Here is a 26,590-nt window from a genome sequence, read left to right on the forward strand (position 1 = left end):
TAATAGCGAGACAGATCTTGGCCTTTTCTGAAAAACTCTCATTCCGAGCTACGAGAAGTCCTCCGAGCTGAAGACTAGAATAGTAGGGTAGGTGATAGTCGTAGATGAGGAAGTATCTGGATATGTAAATTCTTTAAGGATAGTCTTTCATCCCGTAGTGTAGGCCTTTGTAACGTGCTGTAATGTGCTTTTCTTTTAATGAAGTTCTTGTTCTGCTCTCAGGCTTAAGCTGTTCTTCTCTTATTATGTGTGAAATACTTTAGATTGCTCGCCTTATAGTTTTAGCCAACTGAGCTCTGTCCTGCTTTTTCCCGAGCTAATCTAACCTATCTGCGAGCTTTGATGAGTTGAACTCCGGATCCACTTAGTCAACTGGGCTTTCAAGTTTTTCGAACTGGACTGTCTGACCGACCTGTGAGCTCGGTCTTTACTTCGATGAATTGAGCTTTGAGTCTCCTTTATCCGAACGGGTTCTCAGGTCATGTTGTCCGAGCTGAACTGGCCGACCTGAGAGTTATGTCTTTGCTTAGTGAGATAAGCTCTGAGTTTCCTTTAGCTGGCCGAGCTCTCAAGTCATGCTGTCTGAGCTGGACTAATCCGACCTCTGAGCTCGGCTTCTGATGAGTTGAGCTCTAAGCTCTCAGCTTTGTATGACTCCGAGGTGCTTTTGGCGCCTCTTTCCGATCTCCCACCCTTTGTTTAGTAGCGGTAAATCAAATCTTATAACTTTTTAAGTGATGCGCAAGTCTGACCTTTATCATGCTCCTATTTGTTTGTACTGTTGAGTCTTTTCGTGACTTGCCCCTCTGTTTCCTCGGCATTTACCATAGGGATGGTAAAGTAGTAGGCTAAGTTGCTCTGACTGATGAGTTGGGCCTGTACTATGTGGATGGCGAATGGGCTTTTAAATGAGGGACTGTCATCGTATACTTGGCCCTTGATAGATGTAGAGAAGCCCAGCGATCGTCCTTTTGCCCCTTTACCGTCTCGCCGGTTATTTCCTAACCGTCGAGAGGGTAAACTTCGAGAACAATTAATGATCGCGCCGTTCCAGGACAAAACTGTTCAGTATCAACGCCTTGCCTCATAATAGCCTTTCTTTCTTTCTTTTTGAATTCCTTCTGCCTTTTGAAGAACTAGTTCTTGGTTGCTCTCTGTCTTCCTGCAATTCCTTCTACGTCTCTTTTTTCATCCTATCGTGTTCTCAGGTACGCTTCCTTGTTCTTCCATGGCAAGTTTAAAGCTTCCTGATGTTTTTGACCTTGAGTCGCATATTACCCCTTCCAACATAACTAATCACATTTCTTGGAGGCTTTTAGATACTCCGTTGTATCTTATTCGAGCACTTCTTCCAAATGAGAGGATAGTGCTTCCTTACCCTCGCCCACCTGGTTTAGTGGATCCCCAAGAGGTTCGTAGCATAGTGTTTTTCCTGAAGCAGAGAGAATTTGGTCTACCGCTTCCTTTTACCCCTTTCTTTGTTGAGGTGTTTGAATACTTTGGGGTAACTCCTCGAATGTTATCCCCAAATTCCATTTTGTTCATGTCCTGTTTCGAGTCTATCTGCCTGGGTTGGGGTTTCGCCCCTACGGCCTGTCTATTTGTCACTTTTTTCCGCCTGGTTAGGGCGAAGCAAAACTTCTATTACTTTTCCCCCCGTAATGGGCTGTCTCTTCTTACGGGCTACAAGGATTCTATAAAGGGATGGGTAGAGAATTTCCTTGTGGCGGATTTGAAATTAGGGTCCTGCCGATCATGGGAGGTGGACCTAAGGTGGGGGGAGATCTTTCCGGGCTGCAACGATCTACCCGAATTGGGTCTTATTGAGCAGGTCGGGCTGCTTCGACTGACTTCCGTTGAGAGGAAGTATGATGTCGAGAAGTGTATGTTTGCGTCCAACCTTAGGGATATCCGGGACAGGGTATAGTGCTTTGTCCGGCTATTCTGTTTCTTCTTTGCTCATGATATCAGGAAGTATGCTGACTCTTTATAACTTCTTGTTTCTTGCAGCGTCTGAGGTTAGAATGGATGGCATCAAATTCCCCAAGAATTTTGACCTGTCTCGGGAGAACATGCATGCAATTTTTGACGCCTTTGGGGATGGGCGTTCTGTAACTGAGATTGCTGCAGAGCTGGCTCAGGCCGCTTCCTCCAAGAAGATCAGCCGACCTCCCGTCAAAGCCTCTTCTCGAACTTCCAAGCCGAGCTCTCGCAGCACCAAATCAGCTCGGTCATCTAGCCATGGTGGGTCGAGCTCGACCTCGACGCCTGCTGAAGGGTTTAGATCCGTTCCAGCCTCCTCAGAGGTCGTGAGGGAAACTGCCCTAGCTGTTGTGGAGCAGACCCAAACTACTGAACAAGTGGGGCAGGGTGCCGTTCATTCTACTGAGGAGGTGTTAGGGGGGAAATTTAAGTCCCCTGTTGGAGATAAGGAGATCTCTAGGACAGGGATGGAGATCATCCTCCTGGAGGATCAAAGCCCGGAGGTTTCTGGTGAGGGTATCCCTGCCCCTGTGAGGACTGAACCTGAGGGATCTGAGGGTGTCCCCTCCAAGACTGGGGGCAAGCGTCCGACCCCTGCTGGAACGCCTGTCCCATCTCCTGCTCGGAAGAAATCCCGGACTGCTACAGGTCCTTCCGCACCTCTTCCTCCCATGGGGAAAGGGAAGGGTATTTCTGCTGTTCCTTCATCGTCTCCTACTGACAACATTCTGGACCTGTCAAGCATTTCCTCGAAGTCTCCGGCCTCCGCTGTTGCCGCACTACTCCGGGAACGGATGTTCGGCGGGATAACAGAGGCTTCGGATCCTCGTCTTCTGGCCCTGACTGGTCACTTGGCCAGTTCTACCAAGGAGCAGGTGTCCTTCCAATCTCGCTCTCGTGAGGAGCTCGGATCCACAATTGGAGAAATGCTGCTGATGGTAAGTTATTTTTTCACCTCTCTTTGAGTTTGCTTTGTTTCTTTTCTTGACAATTGTTCTTCCGTACTAGGTGTTAGGCCTGGTTATGGAGGTGGATGCCCGTGATCTCTCTCTCCGGGAGTCCGTGGACCGCCGGATCGAGGAAGCGCGTCGCGATGAGAACCTGACTGCCACCAGCAACGCGAGGGGCCACCTGGCAGCCACCCGGGAGCAGATCCAGTCTCTCCAGGTGGAGTTACATTCTGCGCTGGAGGCCTCGAAAAGAGCTTAGGACAGAGCGGTTGAGGCAGCAGAGCATAGCAAATCCCTGGAATCAGAGCTGTCTCGTACTCGCAGGGTTCTCCAGGAGTCTTATGAGAGGGCAGCTGAAGTGGAAGCTCGTTGTGTAGAGGTTGTAAAACAGCTGTCCTCTATGACAACGGCCCTTCAGGAGAGGGATGAGGCTGTTGGCCAAAAAGCCGAGGTCCAGCGCCAACATGAGGCCTTAAAGGCTGATTTTGAGGGGCTTCAAGCTCACCTGAATGAGGTGAAGGCTCAGAGGGAAAGTGCCCTAGCCCGGGTGGAGGTCCTTGAGCAGGAATTGGGCACAAGTTCTGAACGTATCAAAGATCTGTCTTCATTGGCTGAAGAGTTCAACCTTCGTCAACAACAGCTGAAAAATGAAGTCAGGGCTTTGGAACGTAAATATTTAGCCCTGTTTGAGGTGGTAAAGTATGCCGAAGGGAAGGCTCAGCTGAAGCGTGAACAACATATAGCGGAGTATCAGGAGTCTGATGAGCTGAAGGTTAAAATTGATCAGGCCTGTGAAGCTCATCTTCAGGATTACAAAGACTCTTCTGAGTTCAAGGAATTTGTGGCTGAGGCTTGTGAAGAACATCTTGATGAGTATAAAGCTTCTGGTGAAATGAAAAAGGCTATCCTTAATAAGGCCTACCGCATGTATGTAACTGGCTACAATCGCGGTTTAAGAGAAGCTAGACAGGCTCCTGATATTCCTTTGGCCAAGCTTCGTAGGCGTGAGGTGGACTCAGATGGCGAGTCAGTGCTATACGGGGAGGATGATTTCCCTTTGCCCTGAGGAGATTCTCGGAGGAACATAGACCGGACAGCTGAGTCTTCGTCAGGGGAATCCGAGGTGGGGTCGGAGGAAGATGATCTTGATTCTGAGAAAGACGGCCTCCACCTTAGGTCAGAAGTTGCCCCTACTATTAATGTTGAGAGCTCTGGCCCAAGGGACACCGAGCTTCCTTCGGAGGTGGCTGTAAATAGAGATAATGCAGGCGAGGGTGTTCTTACTGATGCAAGTCCCTTAAGGACTATTTATCCTCCTTCCTCGCCGGAGAAATAAATTGTAATAGTCATTAATGAAATATTAGTTTTCTTCTTGTCTTTCATATTTCTTGACATTTATATCTACTCTTCGTATTTGTGATATAAACTACATATTTTTATTCAGAAGCTCTGAATTAATCTTAAGTTGCGAGCTCAGCTCTTAGCTGATAGTCTGAGAGATTAAATCTTGCACCTTTTTAACTATCATGTCAGTTTTTGGCTTTTAGTCCTTCTTTCTTCGTTGTGACTTCGTATATTTGTTTCAGATAAACTGGTTGAGGCTTTGATTATAGCCTTTTTATCCTCCTAAGGATATCGTCATTTATGAGTCCTTCTATGGAGGGAGCTCGGTCTTTCTCTTTGGCCTTCGTATCTTGATCCTTTAAGGATATAAGTCTATCCGAACTGAGAGCTCGGTCTTGGGCCTTTGTGAATATTGGTCCGAGCTAAGAGCTCGACCTTGAGTTTTGTAAGAATATAAGTCTATCCGAGCTTGTAGGGCTGTAGCTCGGCCCCCTACAAGCCTTTTATTTATTTTTTTTTTTTTAGCTCTGGGCTCTTCTCTTTCCGAGGTCGGAATTGGATTTTATAAGTTGTTCCGGTGGAGAAATTTTTCATTTCGGGAGGCTCTTAAGTCCTTTACCGACCTATTTTTGTTTCCAGGAGATCTTACGGGATCCTGGTTTTCTTTGAGTTTCCGGGACGACCTCGGGGCCTCGCCGGTTGTTTTTTGTTTCCAGGAGATCTTACGGGATCCTGTTTTTCTTTGAATTTCCGGGATGACCTCGGGGCCTCGCCGGTTGTTTTTTGTTTCCAGGAGATCTTACGGGATCCTGTTTTTCTTTGAATTTCCGGGACGACCTCGAGGCTTCGCCGGTTGTTTTTTGTTTCCAGGAGATCTTACGGGATCCTGTTTTTCTTTGAATTTCCGGGACGACCTCGGGGCCTCGCCGGTTGTTTTTGTTTCCAGGAGATCTTACGGGATCCTATTTTTCTTTGAACTTCCGGGACGACCTCGGGGCCTCGCCGGTTGTTTGTACAAAATTCAGGCTCATTGGCCTTACTGTCGCTTCGTCATCTCAGCTGGTTTTTGTGCCTAACTGAGGTCTTGTTTGCAAGGGATCTTTCTGAGCCCTGTTCTTTCTTTATCATGGAAAAATGTTTTTTCACCAAGATAATCACATTGTATAAACAATTTTTATTTATTCATTTTTGTCAAAATACAATTTTACAAATATTTCAAGGAAAATACTTTTTTAAGTGCTGGATGTTCCAAGCGTGGGGCTCAGGGTTTCCTTGCATATTTTCAATTCGGTATACCCCGGGCTTAACCACTTTTCCAGGTCGGTGCTAGCTTGCCGGCGGCTGCTCTTTTTCCAGTAACTTCCAGGTTTCTTAAAGTCAGGTCTCCCACCTTCAAGCTTCTTTTTCTGACCTTTTGATTGTAATATCTTGCCGCTCGTTGTTGATAAGCAGCAGTTCGGACTTGGGCTTCTTCCCTAATTTCTTCAAGAGCATCTAGGTTGCTCCTTAATTTGTCCCCATTAGCGTTCTCACTAACGAATTGAACTCGATGAGTGGGGATCTTCAATTCAACTGGGACTACAGCCTCTGTGCCATAAGCAAGTGCAAACGGGGTTTCTTGAGTGGGCGCTCTAGGAGTGGTTCGGAGTGCCCATAGAGTGCTATTGAGTTCTTCTGCCCAATTCTCCTTTGCGCCATCCAGCCGTTTCTTTAATCCTTGAAGGATAGCTCTATTAGTGACTTCCGTTTGGCCATTAGTCTGAGGGTGAGCCACGGAGGAGAACTTATGCCATATGCCCATGTTCGTCGTAAAGGCTCTGAAAGTGCTGCAGTCGAACTGTCTGCCGTTGTCTGAGATAAGTACTCTTGGTATGCCAAATCTGCAGATGATATGTCCCCATACGAAATCTATCATCTTGCGAGCTGTGATTGTGGCTATTGCTTCTGCCTCTGGCCATTTCGAGAAATATTCCACAGCCACCACTACGAATTTCCTTTGCCCCGTAGTCTTGGGGAAAGGTCCCAGGATGTCAATTCCCCATTGTGAGAAAGGCCATGGACTGGATATGCTTGCTTGAGGAGTGGCAGGGGTCCTGATGGCATTGGCAAATCTCTGACATACGTCACACCTCCGGACAAACTCTTCTGCTTCTTTTTTAACAGTGGGCCAGTAGTATCCTTGCCTGAATATTTTGTTAGCTAATGTACCTGCTCCCTCGTGAGCCCCACATAGGCCTCTATGTATTTCCTCCATTACCTTTGCAGCTTCTTCCGGGCTTACGCACCGGAGCCATGGGCTGGACTTCCCTTTTCTGTATAAAGTTCCCCTTATTACTTGGTAATTGGCAGCTCGAGCTACTATCTTTTTGGCTTCAACTTTATCTTCGGGGAGTTCGCCCTTTTCCAAGTATCTCAGGTATGGAGTCATCCAAGTTGGGCTCTGCTCCACCTGCAATACTGTGTTTGTCTTCTTGAAAGCAGGTGTGCCGACATGCTGTATGTATACTTCATCAGGGAGTTGCTCTAACTCTTCTTTGGTCAGTCGACTAAGCAGGTCTGCCTCCTCATTTTCATCTCGAGGTATCCTCTGAAATCTCGTAATAACTCCTCGGCTTGTGAGGTCGGCTTCCACAGTTTTTACTTTATCAAGATAGCTCTGCATGATGGGATCTCTGGCCTGATATACTCCCGTCACCTGGTTGATCACCAGCTGAGAGTCACTATTTACTTCGAGGTCGGTTACCCCTATTTCCAAAGCTACCAACATTCCGTTCACCAAGGCTTCATATTCGGCATTATTAGAAGCTTTGAAGTCTAGCCGTAAGGCATAACATACTTTAAAGCCCTCCGGCCCTTTAAGTATTATCCCAGCGCCACTGCCCTCAGAGCCTGATGCTCCGTCTACATACAGCTTCCAGCTGGACTCTTGGGAAAGCTCTCCCTCTCCTTCTTTTCTTGGTATCTCCGAGGATGATCCTTCCTTCTCCTCGTTGAATGAGCATTCTGCTATGAAGTCAGCCAGCGCTTGAGATTTTATAGCTGTCCGAGGTCGGTACTCCAGACAGTAAGGGCTGATTTCCACGGATCATGCTAACATCCGTCCTGAAGTTTCCGGCCTTCGTAGGATCTTCCTTAAGGGTTGGTCCGTCACCACAACTCCTTGGTGGCCTTCCAGATAAACTTTGAGTTTCCGGACTGCTAACAACAAGGCATACGCCAATTTTTCAATGTTCGAGTATCTGACCTCAGTGTCTCTGAGTACCTTGCTGACGTAGAAAACAGGTTTCTTCTCCCCTTCTTCCACTCTTACTAGTACTGCGCTGACTGCTTGCTCTGAGGCTGCCAAGTATATCAGGAGTTCTTCCCCTTTTATAGGACTGCTGAGCACGCGAGGCGAGCTGAGGTATTCCTTAAGCTCTGTGAAGGCTTTTTGGCAGTCTTCTGTCCATTCAAAATTCGGAACCTTCCTCAATTTTTTAAAGAATGGCAAACACTTTTCTGCCGACCTTGACATAAATCGATGAAGCGCCGCTACTCTCCCGGTTAATCTCTGGACGTCCCTTACACAGGTCGGCTCTGGCATATTCAATATAGCTTCTACCTTCTCCGGATTGGGCTCAATGCCTTTTCCACTCACCATGTATCCCAAGAACTTTCCTCCCCTGATGAAGAAAGCGCACTTTGCTGGATTCAACTTCATCCTGTATTGATCTAACACCCTAAATATCTCCCTTAAATCCGTTATGTGTTGTTGAAAAGTTGAACTTTTAACCACCATGTCATCCACATACACTTCTACATTCCTGCCGATCTGGTTCTTAAAGATTTTATTCATTAATCGTTGGTAAGTTGCCCCGGCGTTTCTTAATCCGAAGGGCATAGCTCTGTAGCAGTAAGTCTCGTCTTCAGTTATAAATGAGGTCTTCTCCTCATCCGTCTTTTCCATTGGGATTTGGTGGTAACCAGACATACCATCCAAAGAAGACATATAATCAAAACCGGCCGTTGAATCGACCATCTTATTAATATCGGGGAGGGGGTAACAATCTTTAGGGCAGGCCTTATTCAGGTCAGTAAAATCTATACACATCCTGTATTTGCCATTGACTTTTTTGACTAACACAGGATTTGCCAACCACTGTGGGTACATAACCTCCCTAATAAAGCCTGCCTCCTTTAGCTTCTGCACTTCTTCCTGGGTAGCCTGCTGCTTCTCTCTTCCCACTACTCTCTTCTTTTGCTTTACTGGTCTGGCCTCGGGGAGGACATTCAGTCGGTGTGTCATTACTTTGGGGTCAATTCCCGGCATGTCTGAGGGCTTCCATGCGAAGGTCGGCGAGTGACTTCGGATCAGGGCCATGGCTTCACCTTTTTGTTCTTTGGTGAGGCCGGCATTGAGACTGAAGACCTTACTCGCTTCTTCTTCTGATAGGGGGAAGGTCTCCAGCTCTCCAACGGGCTCTGTCCGGGCTTCCTTTGTCTCATCCCTGATCTCCAAAACTTCCGAATCAAGTGCTTCTCCGGCTGAGTTTGGTTCCGTTATTGTGGCCAAGTATACTGCCCTTGCTTCTTCCTGGCTGCCCCGGGCCATTCCCACTCCTCCTTCCGTTGGGAACTTGAGTGCCAGATACCTGATGCTAGTGACAGCTTCGAAGTTGAACAACGCCGACCTCCCCAAAATTGCATTGTAGCTCAGTGGGAGTTTGACCACCAAAAACACCTCATGATGGGTGCGAGTTCTGGGCGCTTCTCCCAAGGTAAGGGCCAGCTTCACTTCCCTTCTACAAGTACCGGTGCTCCTCCGATCCCTTTGATGGGTGACTGGTCCCGAACCAGCTGTTCCTCTGGGATTCCCATCTGCTGGAAAACCCGGTATGGCAATAAGTTGACCTTACTCCCATCATCCACTAGAACCTTCTTCACCCGAAAATTATGAATGACTGCTTCAATGACAAGCGCGTCATCATGGGGCATCTGAATGCCCTGTGCATCCTCCGAAGAGAAAGCGATGGTCATGGGAGAGTGTTCAACGATCTGCATCACCTCGCCATTGCTGATCTCCCCTTCCCGGTTTCTCTTCTTTCCTCGACGGTTCATCCGTCCTCCAGTTCCTCCAACAATCATATTAATGGTCCCGCTGGACCAATCATTCACTGGTCCAGCTCCAGTTCTCCTGGGCATCTGGGCTGCCAGACCGGGTTGAGGCCTCTGTCCCTCTGGTTTCTTCAGAAAATTTTTGAGATGCCCTCTTTTTATCAATCTTTCAATCTCCGCGATTAACTGAAAACAGTTATTTGTATCGTGGCCATGCGTCCGGTGGTACTGACAATACTTGTCAGGATTCCTCTGATCTGCTTCCGACTTCAAAGGTTTGGGCCACTGGAGAAACTCCTTATCCTGAACAGCCATGAGCACCTCGGCTCTGGACGCATTTAACGGAGTCGGTTTCTCCGGGACCCAAGGAGGGAGCACTCTCGGTTCGAGAATCCGAGGAGGAGGAGGCCTTTGATCCCTTCTTTCCCAGGCCTGCTTGTACGGCTCAGGCCTCTTTCCACGCTTCTTCTCGTGTTTCTCCGACCTCCCCTCCTCCAGGGCTTTCTCTTTTCCTTCCACCCCTTTGGCAAATCTACTCGTTACTAAGGCGTCATCCTGCCTTATATACTTTTCTGCCCTCTTCATCAACTCGGCTAGTGAGGTCGGAGGTTTCCTGCTCAGAGAACCAAAGAACTCGGCAGAGGTTGTTTCCTTTTGCATGGCCTCTACCGCCCTTCCTTCGTCAAGCTCGGGAATCTGCAGGGCCTCCGTATTGAAACGGGCGACATACTTTCTGAGGGATTCACCAGTTTTTGTCTCACTGTTTCCAGATAGCTTGTCTTCCTGTCTGCTGGCACCCCGGCTACGAACCGGCTAATGAAGCGGGTGGCCAGATCTCCGAAACTTTTAATGCTTCCGGCCTCCAGGCTGTTGAACCATGCCCTCGCTGGTCCCGAGAGCGTTGTTGGGAACACCTTGCACATCAGAGCATCTGACAGAGTTTGCAATTCCATGAAGGTCTTATAGTTCATGACATGCTCTCTCGGGTTACCAGCCCCATTATAGGCCGCCATCGGCGGCATCATAAACTTTTTGGGAACGGTCTGCTGCTGCATTAACTTTGAGAAGGGAGAAGAAGTAGGCAAGGAGGTTTGACTCTGATCTTTCTTACCTAGCTCGGCTAGGAGCTGCTCCTTCAACCTTTTCAGCTTTTGGTTCATTTTCTCATCTTCCGGGCCGGATCTTTTACCCAAACTACATTCTTCCTCCTCTGTTTCAGTTCCCGTTTCCCTGGTTGTTTCAGCAGAATAGTCGTTCACCTCTTCATTTTCTATCAACTCTCTTGCCCGTCTCCCATGAATTCGGGCCTCCGGTTCTTCCTCTTCTCCGGCATCGTGGTTGTTAGTCTGGAGGCGGGCAGAGGTAGGTTGGGGTTCATCGGTTCTGGGTTCCTCCACTACTGGGAGTACGCTTACTGGGGTGCTAAGTCCCCTTTGTTGCATTATCTGCCCCAACCAGTGAGCAGTGGTTTGTAGTTGGAGAGCCATGGTTTGAATGTCTTGGTTAGACAGGGTCATGGTGGGAGTATTCCCTGCCAGGCTTGGCGAGGGGTTAAGAGAAATAGGTGTTTGGTTATTCAACGTTGTAGGGCTAGAAAAGGAGAACTGCTGCCCATCTTGGGCAGAGCTCAGGTCATTTGGAACATTAAGGTTACTTTCTTGGTGGTTTACCATCGTGGATCTCAGTGGGTTTTGAAAGTGAAAACTCCGGTGATGAAAAGATCTCCTTCGTTTCCCACAGACGGCGCCAATTGATGATCTGAGATCCAATAGAATAGGGTTTTACAAGGGTTTTTGTATTACTGAATAAGGTCTATCCTTTCTGAGGAGGGGACTCCTCTTTTATACATTGTCTTGCTTGCTGGTGACGTGTAAAGGTCTCTCCAGGATTGGGCCACGCGTCTCTGCCATGCGGATTCGGAGGTACTAGGGTATCAGCCGCCTGCTCCATGCGTAGCGGCCTCTGATTCTCCTCGTGCGTACGTTCGAGCGGATCTGCCAGGCTGTCTGGTGAATATTTCTCTGGATCCTAGGCTGGGCCGAGAGTTGGGCCAGACGCTAAGCCTGAGTGGAGAGGGCCTGCTTCGTGTGAGCCAGGCCGGCTTGAGTGAAGAAAATGGGTCGAGCCCGGCCTTGAGAGTCGGGTGAGCCAGGCTTGTTCTGTATATCAGGTGTGTGGGCCTCTACGTCATGGGCCTTGGGCTGTGGTCAAGCCCCTGGTCCGGGGTGAAGGAATCCAGCGGTCATCAGTTTTAATTGTATTTTTAATGTTTTTTTTTAATTATTAAATTAATATAATTCGTTCTCTTTAACGGAATTAAAATTGAAATATAAAAATATTTAAAAAATAAGATTATAAAATAAAAAATTAATTAGGAAGAAAATTACCGACTAAGGGAATATATAGCCTGCTTTAAATACAACTATTCCTCAATAATTTACTTTTTTTCAATTATTTTAGGATCCTATTTTTGAATATTTACTTTATATTAAGATACAATTTCGTCAGAATTCATCTTTTTCCCATATTTAATTTTTATTCTTTATATTAATATATATTATAAAGATATTTTAGTTTCTTCACAAAGTATTATATAATAATTTTATTATATTGTTTATTATTCTAATTAAACTTAACTCCATTACCTCTCTATTTAATGCCCATCCCCAAATTGCATTTTGATTGACTCTAATTCTAAATTAAATAAATATTTTAATTTTATAATAATATAATGAAACCAAAAAAAAATATTATATTAAAGAATAATAATCTTTTTTGAAATAGGGATGAAAATTGAAATAGTAGAATATTAGATCTTTTAAATTTATTCAAATATATTTACCATTAAATTAATATTATTATTTTAAATTAAATTTCAAATAAAATGACATTATCTTTTTTTATCAAATTAAATTTGAATAAAAAATATTGACAAAGTTTGAGGGTATAACTGACCGGTATATATGTTTTAGGGCAAAATTATTAAAAGCGGTGAAAGTTTTTTTTTTTTTTTCATTATTATAAAATATGAAGACAAACAAAAGAGTTCTTCAGTAAGAAATGCCATATTAATTAAAAGGTTAAAAATTAAAAATTAAAATCTTATACAATAAATTATTGATAGAATTTAACCTTTGATAGTATAATGACTTAAAATAATAAAGAAAATTAATCAAAATAAAAAAGTTATTATTTGTAGAAATATTATTTGGACGCAAAATAATAGTTACTATTAAAATTAATAGTTTAATCCAAATTAAATAGTACTGATAAAATTTAAAATAGAAACAATATTTTTAGTTTGATTAAAATTAAAAATAGGATATATTCAATTCTTTTGTAAATATTTTAATGGAATATAAATGAAGTTGGAATTAAAGCAAATATATATAAGAATGTATATGTAAAATAAAAGCATATATATATATAAAAGAATGTAACATAAAATTAAATTAATTTTGCAAAATTGAATTTTTTATAGTTGAAATTAGAAAAATTTACTATTTAATTTTTATATTTTTGAAAAACATACTAGTTGATTTTTGGTTTTAATAAATATATTAAAATATTTATAACATTTTAAAAAATTTATTAATTAATTTTTTTCATTTCGTTAAATATTATAAAAAATTTAAAATATTTTTAAAATAAAAAAATAAATTAATGAAAATTTTACAAAACTGAAATCAATAAATGAGTTTTTTAAATTACATAAGCTAAACAATTTAATAATTAAATAATAAATTTAATAGAAATACTAATGAGTAGATCTTTTAAAATATTAGAAATATGCATTAAATAATAAATTTTCTTTTATAATTAATTTTGAAATTCAATTATGTTTTAATTTACATTAATCTAAATATTTTTTAATAAATTATATAAACATATAAGGATATTTTTATTCATTTGCAAATTTTTACCTTTTGTTAATACTGATAGATGGATATAGAATTATAGATATGTAAAGATAGATTATAATTTTTTAACTATATGTAAAATTTTATTTTAACTAAATATTTAAAGGATTTATATTCTAACATAAAAGTCTAAATCTGTTAGAAACATAATTATGATAATGATTAAAACTGATAACAACAATTAATAACCCTCAACGTTAGTTTGAACATTTTTTTTTTTAATTTCAGCTCTTGAAAATAAAATACACGTAAATAAGTTCAGCTAATAGTTAACTTCATATGCAATTCTACGTGTAACTGAGATAGAATTAGTGAAAATCAAATATTAGAGAAGAGAGACGAAAATTGAAAAGCAAAATTCTATGAAAGAGTTTGTTTGTAGATGTGTTGTTTCTCTTGCGAGCTGATTTTTTGTTTGTTTTTCTGTTTTTAGTGAAAACCAGTGTTTAAGTATTGATTTGCTTTTTAATGGTGGTTTTATGACTATATTAAATTAAAAATATCATGGGCTCATTTTTTAAGATGACAGAGTCATTAAATTTACGTAAATTTTGATTGCATGTCATCAATTATTAATTTATTATTTTAAGATTGAGTTTTTTTTATTTACAATTTATTTTTATTTAGTTTTCGATAAATATTTTGATTGATTATTATGTGACGGCTGAAGGCATGTTCGATTGTGGTTCTTTGCTATGTAACTTTTGATTGGTTATGTGACTATGGCTAAAGCACGTTCGATTGTGATTTTTTTACCGTAGTTGCATGGTGTGACTGATTGGTTATTGTTTTAGCTTGTGTTGCGGTTTGCATGGTTGGCTCGCATATCCCTTGAGTTAGAGTGTTGAGTTGATTTTCTGAGTTGAATTCCTATATTTTTTATTTTAATCTATATTTATTTGGGTCTTGCTGAAATATAATTTTATCTGCATTGGCAACAAAAAAATAGAATTCTAACTAAATTAATTTTTCTGCAACGTAGTACATTGGGAAGAGGGGCAATTAAGAAAATAAAAATAAATTTATCCATTTTTTAAAAAAATTATAAAACAGAAAATTATATTTTATATCTTTCAATTTATGAGTTAATAACTTAATTTGATATTTCATTTTATACATCACATCTATATCTATTGAAAAATTATTTTGTATTATAAATTTGATAAATAATTAGTTATATAATACAATGGAATATTAATAATTCGTTAATATTGGTTGGTTACACATATTTAAAAAGATATTTTTTTATAATATTAATAATTAAAATTTTATATTAACATATATAAGATTATATTCATTTTTATGCCATAAATTTTTTATTTTATATTTTTTTCCAAAAAATAAATATACTTCTATTTTTATGCTGAATAAAAAATATATTAACATAGTTGAATGTATATATGTTATTCCGCCTTTCGTAATTTATTATATATTCATATTGTTACATTAAAATTAAATAATTAATAATAAATATTATTTTTTTTAAAGCAAAATGATTATACCGGATAGATTTTCTACTCATATTATGAGTAGAGGCCCATTTAATAAGTTTAACAAAAATTTACAATCATTCAAAATCAAATTCCTGAATAAATATTCCCTTTCTTTCTCGTTTCTAGAGCATAAATCATTAATAAAATATCGATCACTCTTCCACATTAATGAAATATCTTCTCCCAATCATTATCTATTTATTAAGAAACAATCGTCAAAATATAAAAAATTACGAATTTCATCAAAAATAAAATGTTTGACTTGTAATTAGAAATTAAATTTTTCAATATAATAACTGTTCGAGAATTGTCGTTATAAATAAAAAGGTCAGCATATTATGAAAATTGATTGGATTATATATAAGAAATATTTTCACCCTATAAAAATTACAAGTAACAGATTGGAATATTTGTGAAATTCTTAATAGGGACAATAATATCTTTTTCATCGATAGTTAATTGATATAAATCATCTTTTATATAAAGAAAAAAAAATTCAAAAAGGAAAAATTCAAGAGCAGGAAAACTTAATTATTTTAATATAAATGTTATTAAATTATGCTTAAAATTAATAAATTTTATTTTTTACTATATACTAAATACGAGTATATTAATAAATTAATATAAATTATGCTTTTTAAAACAATAAATAATTTATAATTTAAAACAGATAAAAATAAATAAAATTGTATTTATAAAAGGAAGAGTGTAGTAAAATTTACACATAAATTAAAATTCTGATTTTGCAACCACCGTCCTCAATGATTTGCTTTCTTGCGGGTCCCATCTCAACCAAACTCCAGAAAGATTTTCCTGCTCATTTCTCATGTTTTATCCTAAATTTCCGCTTTTATTAATAAGTATATATATTTACTTTAAAATTTTTAAAAAGAAAACTACGCCATGGCGCGGCCATCATAGCTTGTATATATATATATCCCAGCACACACACTCATATCCCCATCTCTTTTTTTGAAAAATTCAGTTTGTTTTTTGTAAAATGGAATCTTTAGGATCAGTTGAATCTTCCGTCTTTCTTCTGGCGGTTTCTAATGGTGATTCGAGATTTAAGCCTGCTGTGAGAATTAGTGTTCACTCACTTCAAGCGAAAAGCAAGAAAGTTCTTGCTAGACAGGGGGACCTCCGTCAGCAGGTGATATACTGGCTTCTATTTTCTTTCTTCTTTTTCTTCTGCTTGAAAATGCCGGATTTTGAGTTTCTGAAGAAAACTCTGCCATTGCTTTTAGTACTAGATTTTGAACGTAGATAATGAGGTTTATATGGTTTTCTTGCGGTATTTGGACTTGTTTGTCAAAGGTGAAGTTTCTAAGAGTGCTGGAAATTGAATATGATTCTTACGAAGCCAATTGTTAGAAAATTATCTTTTTCTTGGAAAAACTTAGTTATTGAGTGAGGATACATTCGAAGGTGATTGTTGTTGCAAATCCTTTAGCCTTGCAAAAAGAAAAAATTCAATTTGATTTGGAAGAATTTTGCTTAAGGAGAAAAAGGAATCAAGAAAAAGAAGATATATCCATATGAATTGCGAAAGAAGTTTGCTCTTTAAATGAGTTCTTGTTACACACTGTAGGAAAAGATATAGGAAGCAAAGAATAGTTTATCTTGTTCGTTCTTCTTGATTCTCTCTATAATCTTCCTAAGATTTTCTCTTCTATTCTTCTCTATTTCTTCCCTGCTCTTTCTAGATTCTCTGTTAGGGTGCAGAAACCCAAATATTCTCCTACTGCAACAAAGCACATTGTCTGCAATTATATATAGGCCTACAGGGGTTGAACTAACATATTGTAAACGTTGAAGAACTTAAAATCGCAATGGATTGATTAGATTAATGCTCCTTCAACTGTAACTTTGTTTGAATTGTGATCTTTCTTTGCGGAGATCTATAGAGCTTCAACCATAAATATACCATTCGAGTTGCGGACAATTTTAAAATTCTCTCTAGATTCATCGTGTGCATCTTAATTCCTTATATTCTTTATTTTATGTCTATGCTTGTAATTAAACATGGATAAAGGAACACTAAACTTCAGTAGGTTACTGAAACGATCATACTTTGCAGATTGCCAAAAGAAGGAATTTGGTTTCTTCCATAAAATGTAGCAGTTTTGACCATGAAATAGACCGAACTTCTCATGAACAGAGGGATAGCTCCTTGCCAGATTCAGAGAGTACTTCAACTAGTGATGTAAATATACTTCAACACCAAAATAACAATGTTCTTCCAAGTGGCTATGTCCATTCACCTGCAGATGAAGTACCAGAAATTTCACCTTCAGCTATCAGTGGTGGTTATGCTAAAGATGAAATGGAACATGGACAACGTATATCTCCTAAAACATCTTCCTCTATTAAGAATTTGACCAAAGAGTTTAAAGATATGGAGATGAAATCAGAGAATGAAATTATTGAAGGTTCAGCAGAATCAACTTTGCCTAAGGTTGATAATGTCGAAAATGATACTATGACTGAAGATGCAAAATCTGTTCCTTTGGCTGGGGCCCATGCAATGAATATAATCTTGGTAGCTGCAGAATGTGCTCCATGGTCCAAAACAGGTATGGCATTTTTAAGTGTAATATACTTTCTATATGATTCAGATTCATATAAGAGTTAACACAGGTGGCCTTGGAGATGTTGCTGGGTCTTTACCGAAGGCTTTAGCTCGGCGTGGACATCGCGTCATGGTAATGCAGTTATAATTCTTTAGGTAATGTACCTTCTGCATTTTGATTCCTAAAACAACGTATCCTCTAGGTTGTGGCACCTAGGTACCATAATTATGCTGAACCTCAGTATACTGGAGTTCCAAAGGTGTATAAAGTGGATGGTCAGGTATGCTACTGCTGCAGCTTTCAGCTTTAACTAAGTCCTGCAAAATTGTTTGGATTATGATTTTATCACATTGCAATCATGAAATAATATATTACTTTGCAGGATTTTGAAGTAACGTACTTCCAAGCCTTCATTGATGGGGTTGATTTTGTATTCATTGAGAGTCCTATCTTTCGCCACTTGGAGAATAACATATATGGAGGAAACAGAGTAGTAAGATATCTTTCCTTGTCTCTGCTTAGAATAAATGGCTACACATTAAGAACTTTATTTTTCTATCTTACGGACTTTAGATCCCTTCTTATCTATGGTTCTTCAAAAGGAAATGCTAACGGTATGATGTAAAAAATGAGGCCCTACGAGGCTTTACCTGTTGATTGGTTTATCATGTGTAAAAAGTAAGTCTAGTTCTGATTTGTTTTGACATTGTGATATCACTTGCACTATTTGGAACGGTTTCTCTGGGCTTGAGTAGAATTAGATTGGTCTAGAGTACACTTTGGAGATGTTGAATTGAAACGAAGAGTATGTGGTAGTGGTACTATAGAAAAAATGCCAAAAAACCTTTGGAATTGTGCTCCTTCCCACCCACTCCTCCCACCCTCTCCCCATCCCCTTCCACCCCCCCCCCCCCCCAAAAAAAAAAAAATATGGAGCATTTGTCAGTAGGGAATGCCCCCAGTTGTTATTGACCAGTATTTTGCTTGCACTTTGTTATGACTAGGTTGTTTCCTGGGTTCTTTGCAGGCTTCTGTTTGTACAATTCAAGGGCACTTCTCAATTAGTTATCTTTTTTCATTTATTGCTTAGCCTAGGAGATATCATATCCTCCGAGTTGACACCCCCCTTTTTACCTTAATAATTTTTCTTTCATTTCAGATAAATTTTGAGCATCTTAATGAATGTATTTTGATTGTAGTCATGTGATTAGCTTTTGAACTTCTTGATTTTATTTTGATCAGCTAATCCTTATAATACATAAGTCTTCCATCTCTTTGTTCAATTGTGCAGGATGTTTTAAAGCGGATGGTATTATTTTGCAAAGCTGCTGTTGAGGTACAATTTTTTACCAGCTCGAAACATTATTGAAAATTGACCGAGTGCCGACATGTTAAAGTAGGCAGACTAGATTAGAGCTATATGCAATGTAATTGATGTACTGGAATTGTTTAAAAGTTAAAAAAATCCTTGAACATGGGAATGATATGCTTGCATTCAAAGTAGTTGCATTTTCTAAGCAGAAACCAATTGATTAAGTAAATATAATTAATTATATGGGTTCTCATATGATGTTCTAATTGTATTTAGTTGGCTATGGAGGCCTCAAGTCCAGTGGTAAATTTGCATGTTGTATCTTACTAAATGATCATGTTGAAAATGAGTTATTGGAATAACTGGAGTTACATAAGTATCTGTAACACTGTTAAAATGTTCCAAACTATCTTGTTATTCCATAAAAGAGATTCCTTGATTCTTTATTCATCCATGATATAGATAGTTGATGATAAAAGAAAATATTGGGTTGTGTTGTTCACTGTAAATTAATAAACTGAAGCATGTTATTTTCTAAAGCAAAGATGATATTACATGGTTGCTCTTATTAATATTTAAGAGTCTAGAGATATTTTCTGTTTGTAACCTCTTTCATCATAGCTATGCAAATTCATAAAGAGTTGATTTATAGGTTCCTTGGCATGTCCCATGTGGTGGAGTCTGCTATGGGGATGGAAATTTGGCTTTCATTGCAAATGATTGGCATACAGCACTGTTACCAGTGTATCTGAAGGCATATTATCGAGACAAAGGTTTTATGCACTATGCAAGATCTGTTCTTGTAATTCACAACATCGCTCACCAGGTTTACCCCTGTTCAATATGTTCCATTTCTCTGAATGTAAATGTATAGTAATGTGTTATCAATAAATACTGGTGTTACTTGAACTATTTTTGTTTTGTCTGGTTGAAACTAATTTTAGTACTGCCTCAATAAGTTGAGGGTGGAGTGTGCTTTACAGGGTTCTGTTTTGTCAACATGCATTATCTAAAGGAGAAGTAAAAAACCCATGCTAAGTTTTCACCTCTTGCAAATTGATCAGCCTTGAAGTTCACCCTAAAGAGAAGAATCAGCATGTCTTTTCTTTTTTTTTTATCCCCCTGCTTTTACCTTAAGCAGAGTAAATTCGCTTTTTTGACTTCTAACATCTGATTTTCAGTACCTAAAAGTCCAGTTTGTCCATTGCGTTTAATGTGATTCAAAACTCTTGCCAATCTGATTCAATTTAATGATTGAACTGAACCCTGCATAAACTAAGGACTCGATGTTAACCTTGGATACCTTATTGTTGTTTATTTTCATCATTTTATCGCTTGAGGATGTTTGCTACAGTAGTACATACCTGATTTTTAAGCTTCAAATTACTCCTGGCATCAGTCTTATCATCTTAATTATTATTTTGTGTGTGGATGATACGTTAAGAGTCACAGTTTACTAGCCACCACTAGCTACTAGTTTTAGTTTGGACTGCTGCTTATCAGCCCTAGTTTGGCAGTAGAGCATCAAGACCTCAAAGAGTGTTGGATTAATTGTTCCGGATCTTGGTAGAAAGAACAATTTCAAAAATAAAATGGAGTTTCTTATATTAGATTTGATCCTCTGCATCTAATTTCACTTAAGAACATGAAGTTATCCTTAAATGAGAAAAGGAATTGTACTGAATAATCTACTGGCGAATGCCTAGATTGTTCAAATTTTCTATATCAGTTCTTGTTCACAAGATTCACTTATTTGTAAATTGTGTCAATGTATCTCAGCACAGGCATGACATCATGTGAAATTCTTTGATATATTTCCCAAATCCCTTCCATGATTGAAACTTTTACCATTTACCAGTGTTGAACTTTGAAAATTTTGTACCGCATCTAGGGTCGCGGACCAGTGGACGATTTTCGTTATATGGATCTACCAGGACACTACATTGACCTCTTCAAACTCTATGACCCAGTTGGTGGTGAGCACTCCAATATCCTTGCAGCTGGACTTAAGACAGCAGATCGTTTGGTTACTGTTAGTCATGGATATGCCTGGGAGCTCAAAACATCTGAAGGTGGTTGGGGTCTACACAATATCATAAATGAGAATGGCTGGAAAATGAGTGGCATAGTTAATGGGATTGATGCAAAAGAATGGAACCCGCAGTTTGATGTTCACTTGACGTTAGATGGTTATACTAACTACTCCCTGGAAACACTAGACACTGGCAAGCCTCAGTGCAAAGCAGCACTACAGAAGGAACTTGGTTTGCCTGTCCGACCTGATGTTCCTGTTATTGGGTTCATTGGAAGGTTGGATCATCAAAAAGGTGTTGATCTCATAGCTGAGGCAATTCCCTGGATGATTGATCAGGATGTGCAACTAGTCATGTTGGGCACCGGCAGACACGACTTGGAAGAGATGCTTAGAAATTTTGAATGCCGACATAGTGACAAAGTGAGGGGATGGGTTGGTTTTTCTGTGCAGACATCTCACAGGATAACAGCTGGTGCGGATATTTTGCTCATGCCATCAAGATTTGAGCCTTGTGGGCTGAACCAGTTATATGCTATGACGTATGGGACAGTTCCTGTTGTACATGCAGTTGGTGGACTGAGAGACACAGTGCAACCCTTTGATCCATTTAGTGAGTCGGGGCTTGGGTGGACGTTTGATAGTGCTGAAAAAAATAAATTGATACATGCATTATGGAACTGCTTGCTCACTTATCGACAGTACAAGAAGAGCTGGGAAGGACTGCAGAGAAGAGGAATGACGCAAGACCTCAGCTGGGACCATGCTGCTGCTAAATACGAGGATGTTCTTGTTGCTGCCAAGTACCAGTGGTAAGCATGACTGCATTTCAATATTTCTGACTTTTTCGCTTTTTGTATAAGCTTAGAATGAGATCCAATTGTGACCTAAATGATATTAGTGAGTGGAGAAGATAGTTTTCAAAAGGACCCTCTGATGCAAGGAAGGGATATATTGGTAGTAACCTGAGTCTGATTCAGGAGTTATAAATACGTCAATACTTTCTGATTTTATCACATTGGCAGAGGATTTGTGTGATAACCAAATTTTGATCTTGTGCTCTCTATTATCTGAAACCTTAGCTCTTTTCTTCTTTTTCTCCTTTGGTTATTTTTGCATAAACCTTGCAATTAATTGTAGGTGATTAGGAATCGACTTTTTTTTCCCCAAAATTCCCTGCGGATGTCTAGGGGACAGGTTCTAAATCCACACCATTCCTTAACGGTAGCATGCCTCATCTCATAACACAGACAGAAACCGAACAGGAGCCAGAGAAATCAAATTAGTATTCTTTTAATTGATTTTATCAAACTGAAGAGTACTATTGCAACATTCAATAAATAGAGCCCCCCACAACTGTTTCTGAATTGAAGAAAAATACATCGCACACTGGGTATACATAAACATTAATGATTAACCCTGAGCCACGTATTACAAACATATCGAACTACAACAGCTCGCAAACATGTTTCTGTATTGCGAACTCTTTGAGTATATGAAACTCTCCTTTCTCGACCAAGTGGCAAATAGGGTCGTGTTGAGAACTGCCCAGCAAAGCCTCTAGACAAACAACCTTCAAATGCACAAAGAGATTTTTGGTGGACCTCATTCTATTTTCTGCTTAATGATTTCCATTCAGTCACCGGCGTTTGGGATATGAACATGTTTCTCTTTGAATTTGAGGCTCTTTTATTTCATAAAAAATATTTTTTAAGAAAATGTTTTTCAAATTTTATATTTTTTAATGTTTGAGACCCTCAGAAAATTAAGTTAATGTAAAATATTTTTTTTTAATCAAAGGAATGATTTTACACATTTTAGAAATTTTATTAAAATGTTTATAAATAAATTTGTTAATAAATTTTATTTTTAAAATTAAAATTAAATAATAAAAAATAATTTATTTTGTTAAAAAATATTTTTTAAAAAATATTTTATAAAAAAATATTTTTCAAATATAAATTATATTTCATAAACAAATGGAACTGAATTTGGCTTTTGACATAAGCTCGGGGTTACTATAATCTGGTAAGAAAGCATTTGAAGAATATTTGCATTCATCACACAGCCACAACACAGCAATCAAAGGAATAAAATAGTAACATAGAGAAGAATCATGCCATTTAGTTCAATTCATTCGAAAGAAAATGACCATGACATAGATGCCCATGCAAAAGTCAAGGCGTATTACTGTTACAAAGATACATATATAGGACCGGTTTGAATCCCATTCACAATTGATTCAATTAAGTTTGTCCATATAGTGCATTTCTTCTTTCACACCAATAATTGAGTGTCAAGGAGTCGATTGCTTCAGAGTAAAAACACGCACATATAGTGACATGTGAACCCAATTTAATTTGGTAAACAAATAATCAACGCACCAACAACAATCTTTTCCTAGCAAAATAGAAATTGATCAAGCGTAGATTTTTATATAAATAAAAGGCATCAAGCATCATTGAAAAGACAATTTAAGCAAAAAGATTAGTTGCCTTAAAAGAAATTTGAAAAGCAACAGGATAAGGGAGCATATTAAGAAAATTGTAATTGACATTTTTAAACAGCCAACATCAATTCCAAGCCCAACCAAAAAGGCAGTCGAATCCATTTGTAAACTCAAGCAGACAGAAAGGAATGAAAGAGCTAACACTTCACAAGGTACTCTATCCATATAGATAAAGCTTAAAATAATTCATATAATAATAATAAATCAGAAAGGAAGAATCTAAAGTCAGAAAGCATGCATATAATAAAAACCAACTATTTGGTCAACCTAGTATAAAGAATACCTCAACAAAGTCACACCATTGGTTCAGCTATCGAAACCTCCCAGCTAAAACTAGTCTTCATGTAGTAACTGCCTTCCTGGCAGCTGCAAAACAGTCCAGGAAAATAAAGAGATAATCAACAATCTAGAAGATCATTTATGAAAACACATGGAAGCCATTTGTCAAAGTTCAGATAAACAATTTGCAACTTATACATCCTGCAGAACCATAGAGAAAAATAAACTTACTGATTTTTTTTTTACCATTTTCATGGCAAATGAAGAACACAAAATCATAGAAGCATGAGAACTCAGAGAAACCCACCTAAAGGACAAAACGCAAGGAGTCACGTAGCCCCACTAGAGTGAGACTGATGCTTAGTTGGGTCTGTGAATTTTATATCAAGATAGCAATAGCAACAAAATATAATATTTTCTAATGATATGCAACAAGTGTAATAATGGTTTGGGTCCAATTGAATCTGAAGCAGAATGGACCAGAGCAGATCCGAAATAATTGGCAGGGAGAATTGGACCATTCAACTTCAGCATAATGCTAGGGTTTATTGGTTTTCCTATACAACTAGGCGAACCAGTTACGCCCTACTGTGCATTTTTTAGCACTTACCACACCAATTTTAGATGATGAAAAATGTACTGAGATAGGTAAGTAAAAACAGGAATTATATAATAAAAATTAAAATTATAGTACTTAAATTAAAATTTTACAATTTATTAATTATAATTTTTTAAAATTAAATTTTTACATTAACAAATTATTTAAAATTACAGTACTTAAATTAATTATAATATTTATTGTTATTTAATAAAAATTATATACTTCAATAAAAAATAATTACAATTTAAAATTTTATTTTAATTATTATATATTAGATAATAAATTTATATTTTCATAATTATTTTAAAAATATAATAAATTGATGTACATATTTATTAATTATTTTATATACTAACAGTAATTATTAAATATAATTTATTAAATATTTAAATTATATCAACTAAAATTAAATATCAGCTAAACCAAATAAGAGTTTAAAGTGGATTCATATAAAACTAAAACCATGTGGGCAATATAATTTTTTCAGGTAGTTTGAGTCCATATAAAACATGTCCATCGAAGAATTTCCCAATCCAATATGGCTAGGGAGAATCTTCTGAGAATGACGTGGCAAAGGCAAAGTGAAGTCGTCAAATAGATTTCCATATGGGAAAAGGAAAACGAAATTGCTTATCCCATCAATTTTCCTGTATCTGTATATATACCCTTCTGTCTCCTACACGTCAAAGACCCTATCGTTCATCTTCTCTTTGTCTCTACATCAAGCTGTAGCCTTTAGCCACGAATAGCTACGAAACAAGCCTAGATCAAACTATTTCCGATATGCCCTATCTGAGTTTCCTTGCCATATCCGAGGAAGCGGCGGATCAAGGAGAACAGCCATTAGAAAACATCCATGAAGTCGTTGTCTTTGATGGTGTTACCCACTCCTTCTCTTTCAGCCAGGTCCCCACCGATGACGGCTCTGACACATCTGGTCCTTTGCCTGCGTCGAAGGCGTCCATTGATGCTATGCCTAGAGTAACAGTAACGGATGACTGTGTCGAAGACTGCTCTATTTGTTTAGACGAGATGCGGGTTGGCAGCGTGATTCGTGAGATGCCGTGTAAGCATGGGTTTCATTCCGATTGTATTGAGATGTGGCTTGTGTTGCATGGGTCGTGCCCGGTTTGTCGGTTCATGATGCCGGTGGAGGATGACGGTCACCGTGACCGTGACGGCGATGGAAGTGTAAATGGACGGCGTCTGAGGACGAGGCGGCTTATTTCGGACAATTTCATCATTCCGTCCGATGAGCAAACGTCATCCGATAGAAATCAGGACTCCGATTCTGGGTCCGCAAATTCTAATTTAGGGATGGACACAATCGACTAGCCAAAAGCGACCATCACAAGTTTCTTCTTTTTTTTTTTTAAATATTCACAGTTAATTCGTTGATTTTTCATTTCATCACATGCAAGGCAAGGCAAGGCAACGCAACAGATCAATTAGGATTTGAATTTTTTTTTTTTTATTAATAGTATTTTTATCATTATTATTGACGTGCTGTTTAATTTTTTTAATAGTGCAGACGAATAAAAAATCATTACATTAAGCATGGCACGACCTCAATCTTTTTCTTTCTTTCTTTTTTTTTTTTTGGTCGAACACGACCTCGATATAAGTAAATATTTGATGGTCTGCAGTCATTATACTCTTTTTTTTTTTTTTCAATTTTCCCATATATATCCAATAATTTAAAACTTGAACATGTGCAATTTGTCTTGTGATCGAAACACCGAAAAAGTTGAATTTAAGGAAAACATGTATTTAAATGAATGTATTTATATGTGCAAGGAAAATGTGGTTTAATAGAGACAGTAGCTATCAATCCTCTCTAGCAAAAGGGAGAGTGATGGCGGAGGACCAGAGAAAGAGAGAGATAATAAGCACAACTAAAGATGGCCTCTCGTTGAGGCAAAAATTGTGGCCAAAACTCACTGGGGAGAAATAATGGGTAGGCTCCATTTTCTTTCATGTGTAAGAATCTGTTGTTGGTTGGGAGGCTGATCCATCTTAGGATGTTCATAAATGTTTGTTGGAACAATTATCAATTTCACTTGCAGCTGTTGGAAATTTGATTAAATTATGCTCGATATGTCACTACTAAAAATTTCATGCTCTTACAACTACAAGCATATTGCAAACTTGTTCTGGATTTTTCATCATTTCACCAATGAATCAATTCCATCTGGCTTTAGGTTTAGGCCATTGTCAAGCCAAGCAAATGCTCAGAGCATCATGTGGAGGTGCAGGAGCCACTCAGATGCCATTGGACATTGTCCCCACTCCACAAAGGTAACGTGCAATATGCATCAAGAAGGCTAATCATCTATCACAAATTGAATGAATTATTTTTCTCTTCAATCAAACACAGGAATTAAACTCAGCACTGCCATCTGCATACATATTCAGTAAATGCATTCAACTTACCTGGTAATTGTTGTCCTTGTTCCTCTTTTTACTCTTTCTTCTCCTATTTCCTATGTTATATCAAGGG

At 38.6% G+C, this 26,590-nt stretch overlaps 2 protein-coding genes across 2 annotated transcripts; both read left to right on the plus strand.

Annotated features, from left to right (window-relative positions):
* Positions 1-15,686: 15,686 nt before the first annotated feature.
* LOC110620717 (granule-bound starch synthase 2, chloroplastic/amyloplastic) lies at positions 15,687-21,770 on the plus strand. Its single transcript, XM_043956748.1, has 8 exons — positions 15,687-15,937; positions 16,865-17,360; positions 17,425-17,489; positions 17,560-17,637; positions 17,740-17,850; positions 18,649-18,693; positions 19,322-19,495; positions 20,561-21,770. Exons 1-8 carry the CDS (start codon positions 15,785-15,787, stop codon positions 21,515-21,517), a joined length of 2,079 nt encoding a protein of 692 aa, XP_043812683.1. The 5' UTR covers positions 15,687-15,784; the 3' UTR covers positions 21,518-21,770.
* A 2,965-nt stretch (positions 21,771-24,735) lies between these two features.
* LOC110617285 (E3 ubiquitin-protein ligase MPSR1) lies at positions 24,736-26,414 on the plus strand. Its single transcript, XM_021759983.2, has one exon. It carries the CDS (start codon positions 24,874-24,876, stop codon positions 25,423-25,425), a length of 552 nt encoding a protein of 183 aa, XP_021615675.1. The 5' UTR covers positions 24,736-24,873; the 3' UTR covers positions 25,426-26,414.
* Positions 26,415-26,590: the final 176 nt, after the last annotated feature.

This window comes from Manihot esculenta, chromosome 1, assembly GCF_001659605.2.
Source record: "Manihot esculenta cultivar AM560-2 chromosome 1, M.esculenta_v8, whole genome shotgun sequence".
Taxonomy (NCBI): Eukaryota; Viridiplantae; Streptophyta; class Magnoliopsida; order Malpighiales; family Euphorbiaceae; genus Manihot; species Manihot esculenta.

Excerpts from the sequence above, each read along its gene's own strand:
- LOC110620717 (XM_043956748.1), top strand. The coding sequence starts at position 15,785 with ATGGAATCTTTAGGATCAGTTGAATCTTCCGTCTTTCTTCTGGCGGTT. Across the intron at positions 15,938-16,864 it reads AGGGGGACCTCCGTCAGCAG|ATTGCCAAAAGAAGGAATTT; the intron begins GTGATATACTGG and ends CATACTTTGCAG. Across the intron at positions 19,496-20,560 it reads TTCACAACATCGCTCACCAG|GGTCGCGGACCAGTGGACGA; the intron begins GTTTACCCCTGT and ends TACCGCATCTAG.
- LOC110617285 (XM_021759983.2), top strand. The coding sequence starts at position 24,874 with ATGCCCTATCTGAGTTTCCTTGCCATATCCGAGGAAGCGGCGGATCAA.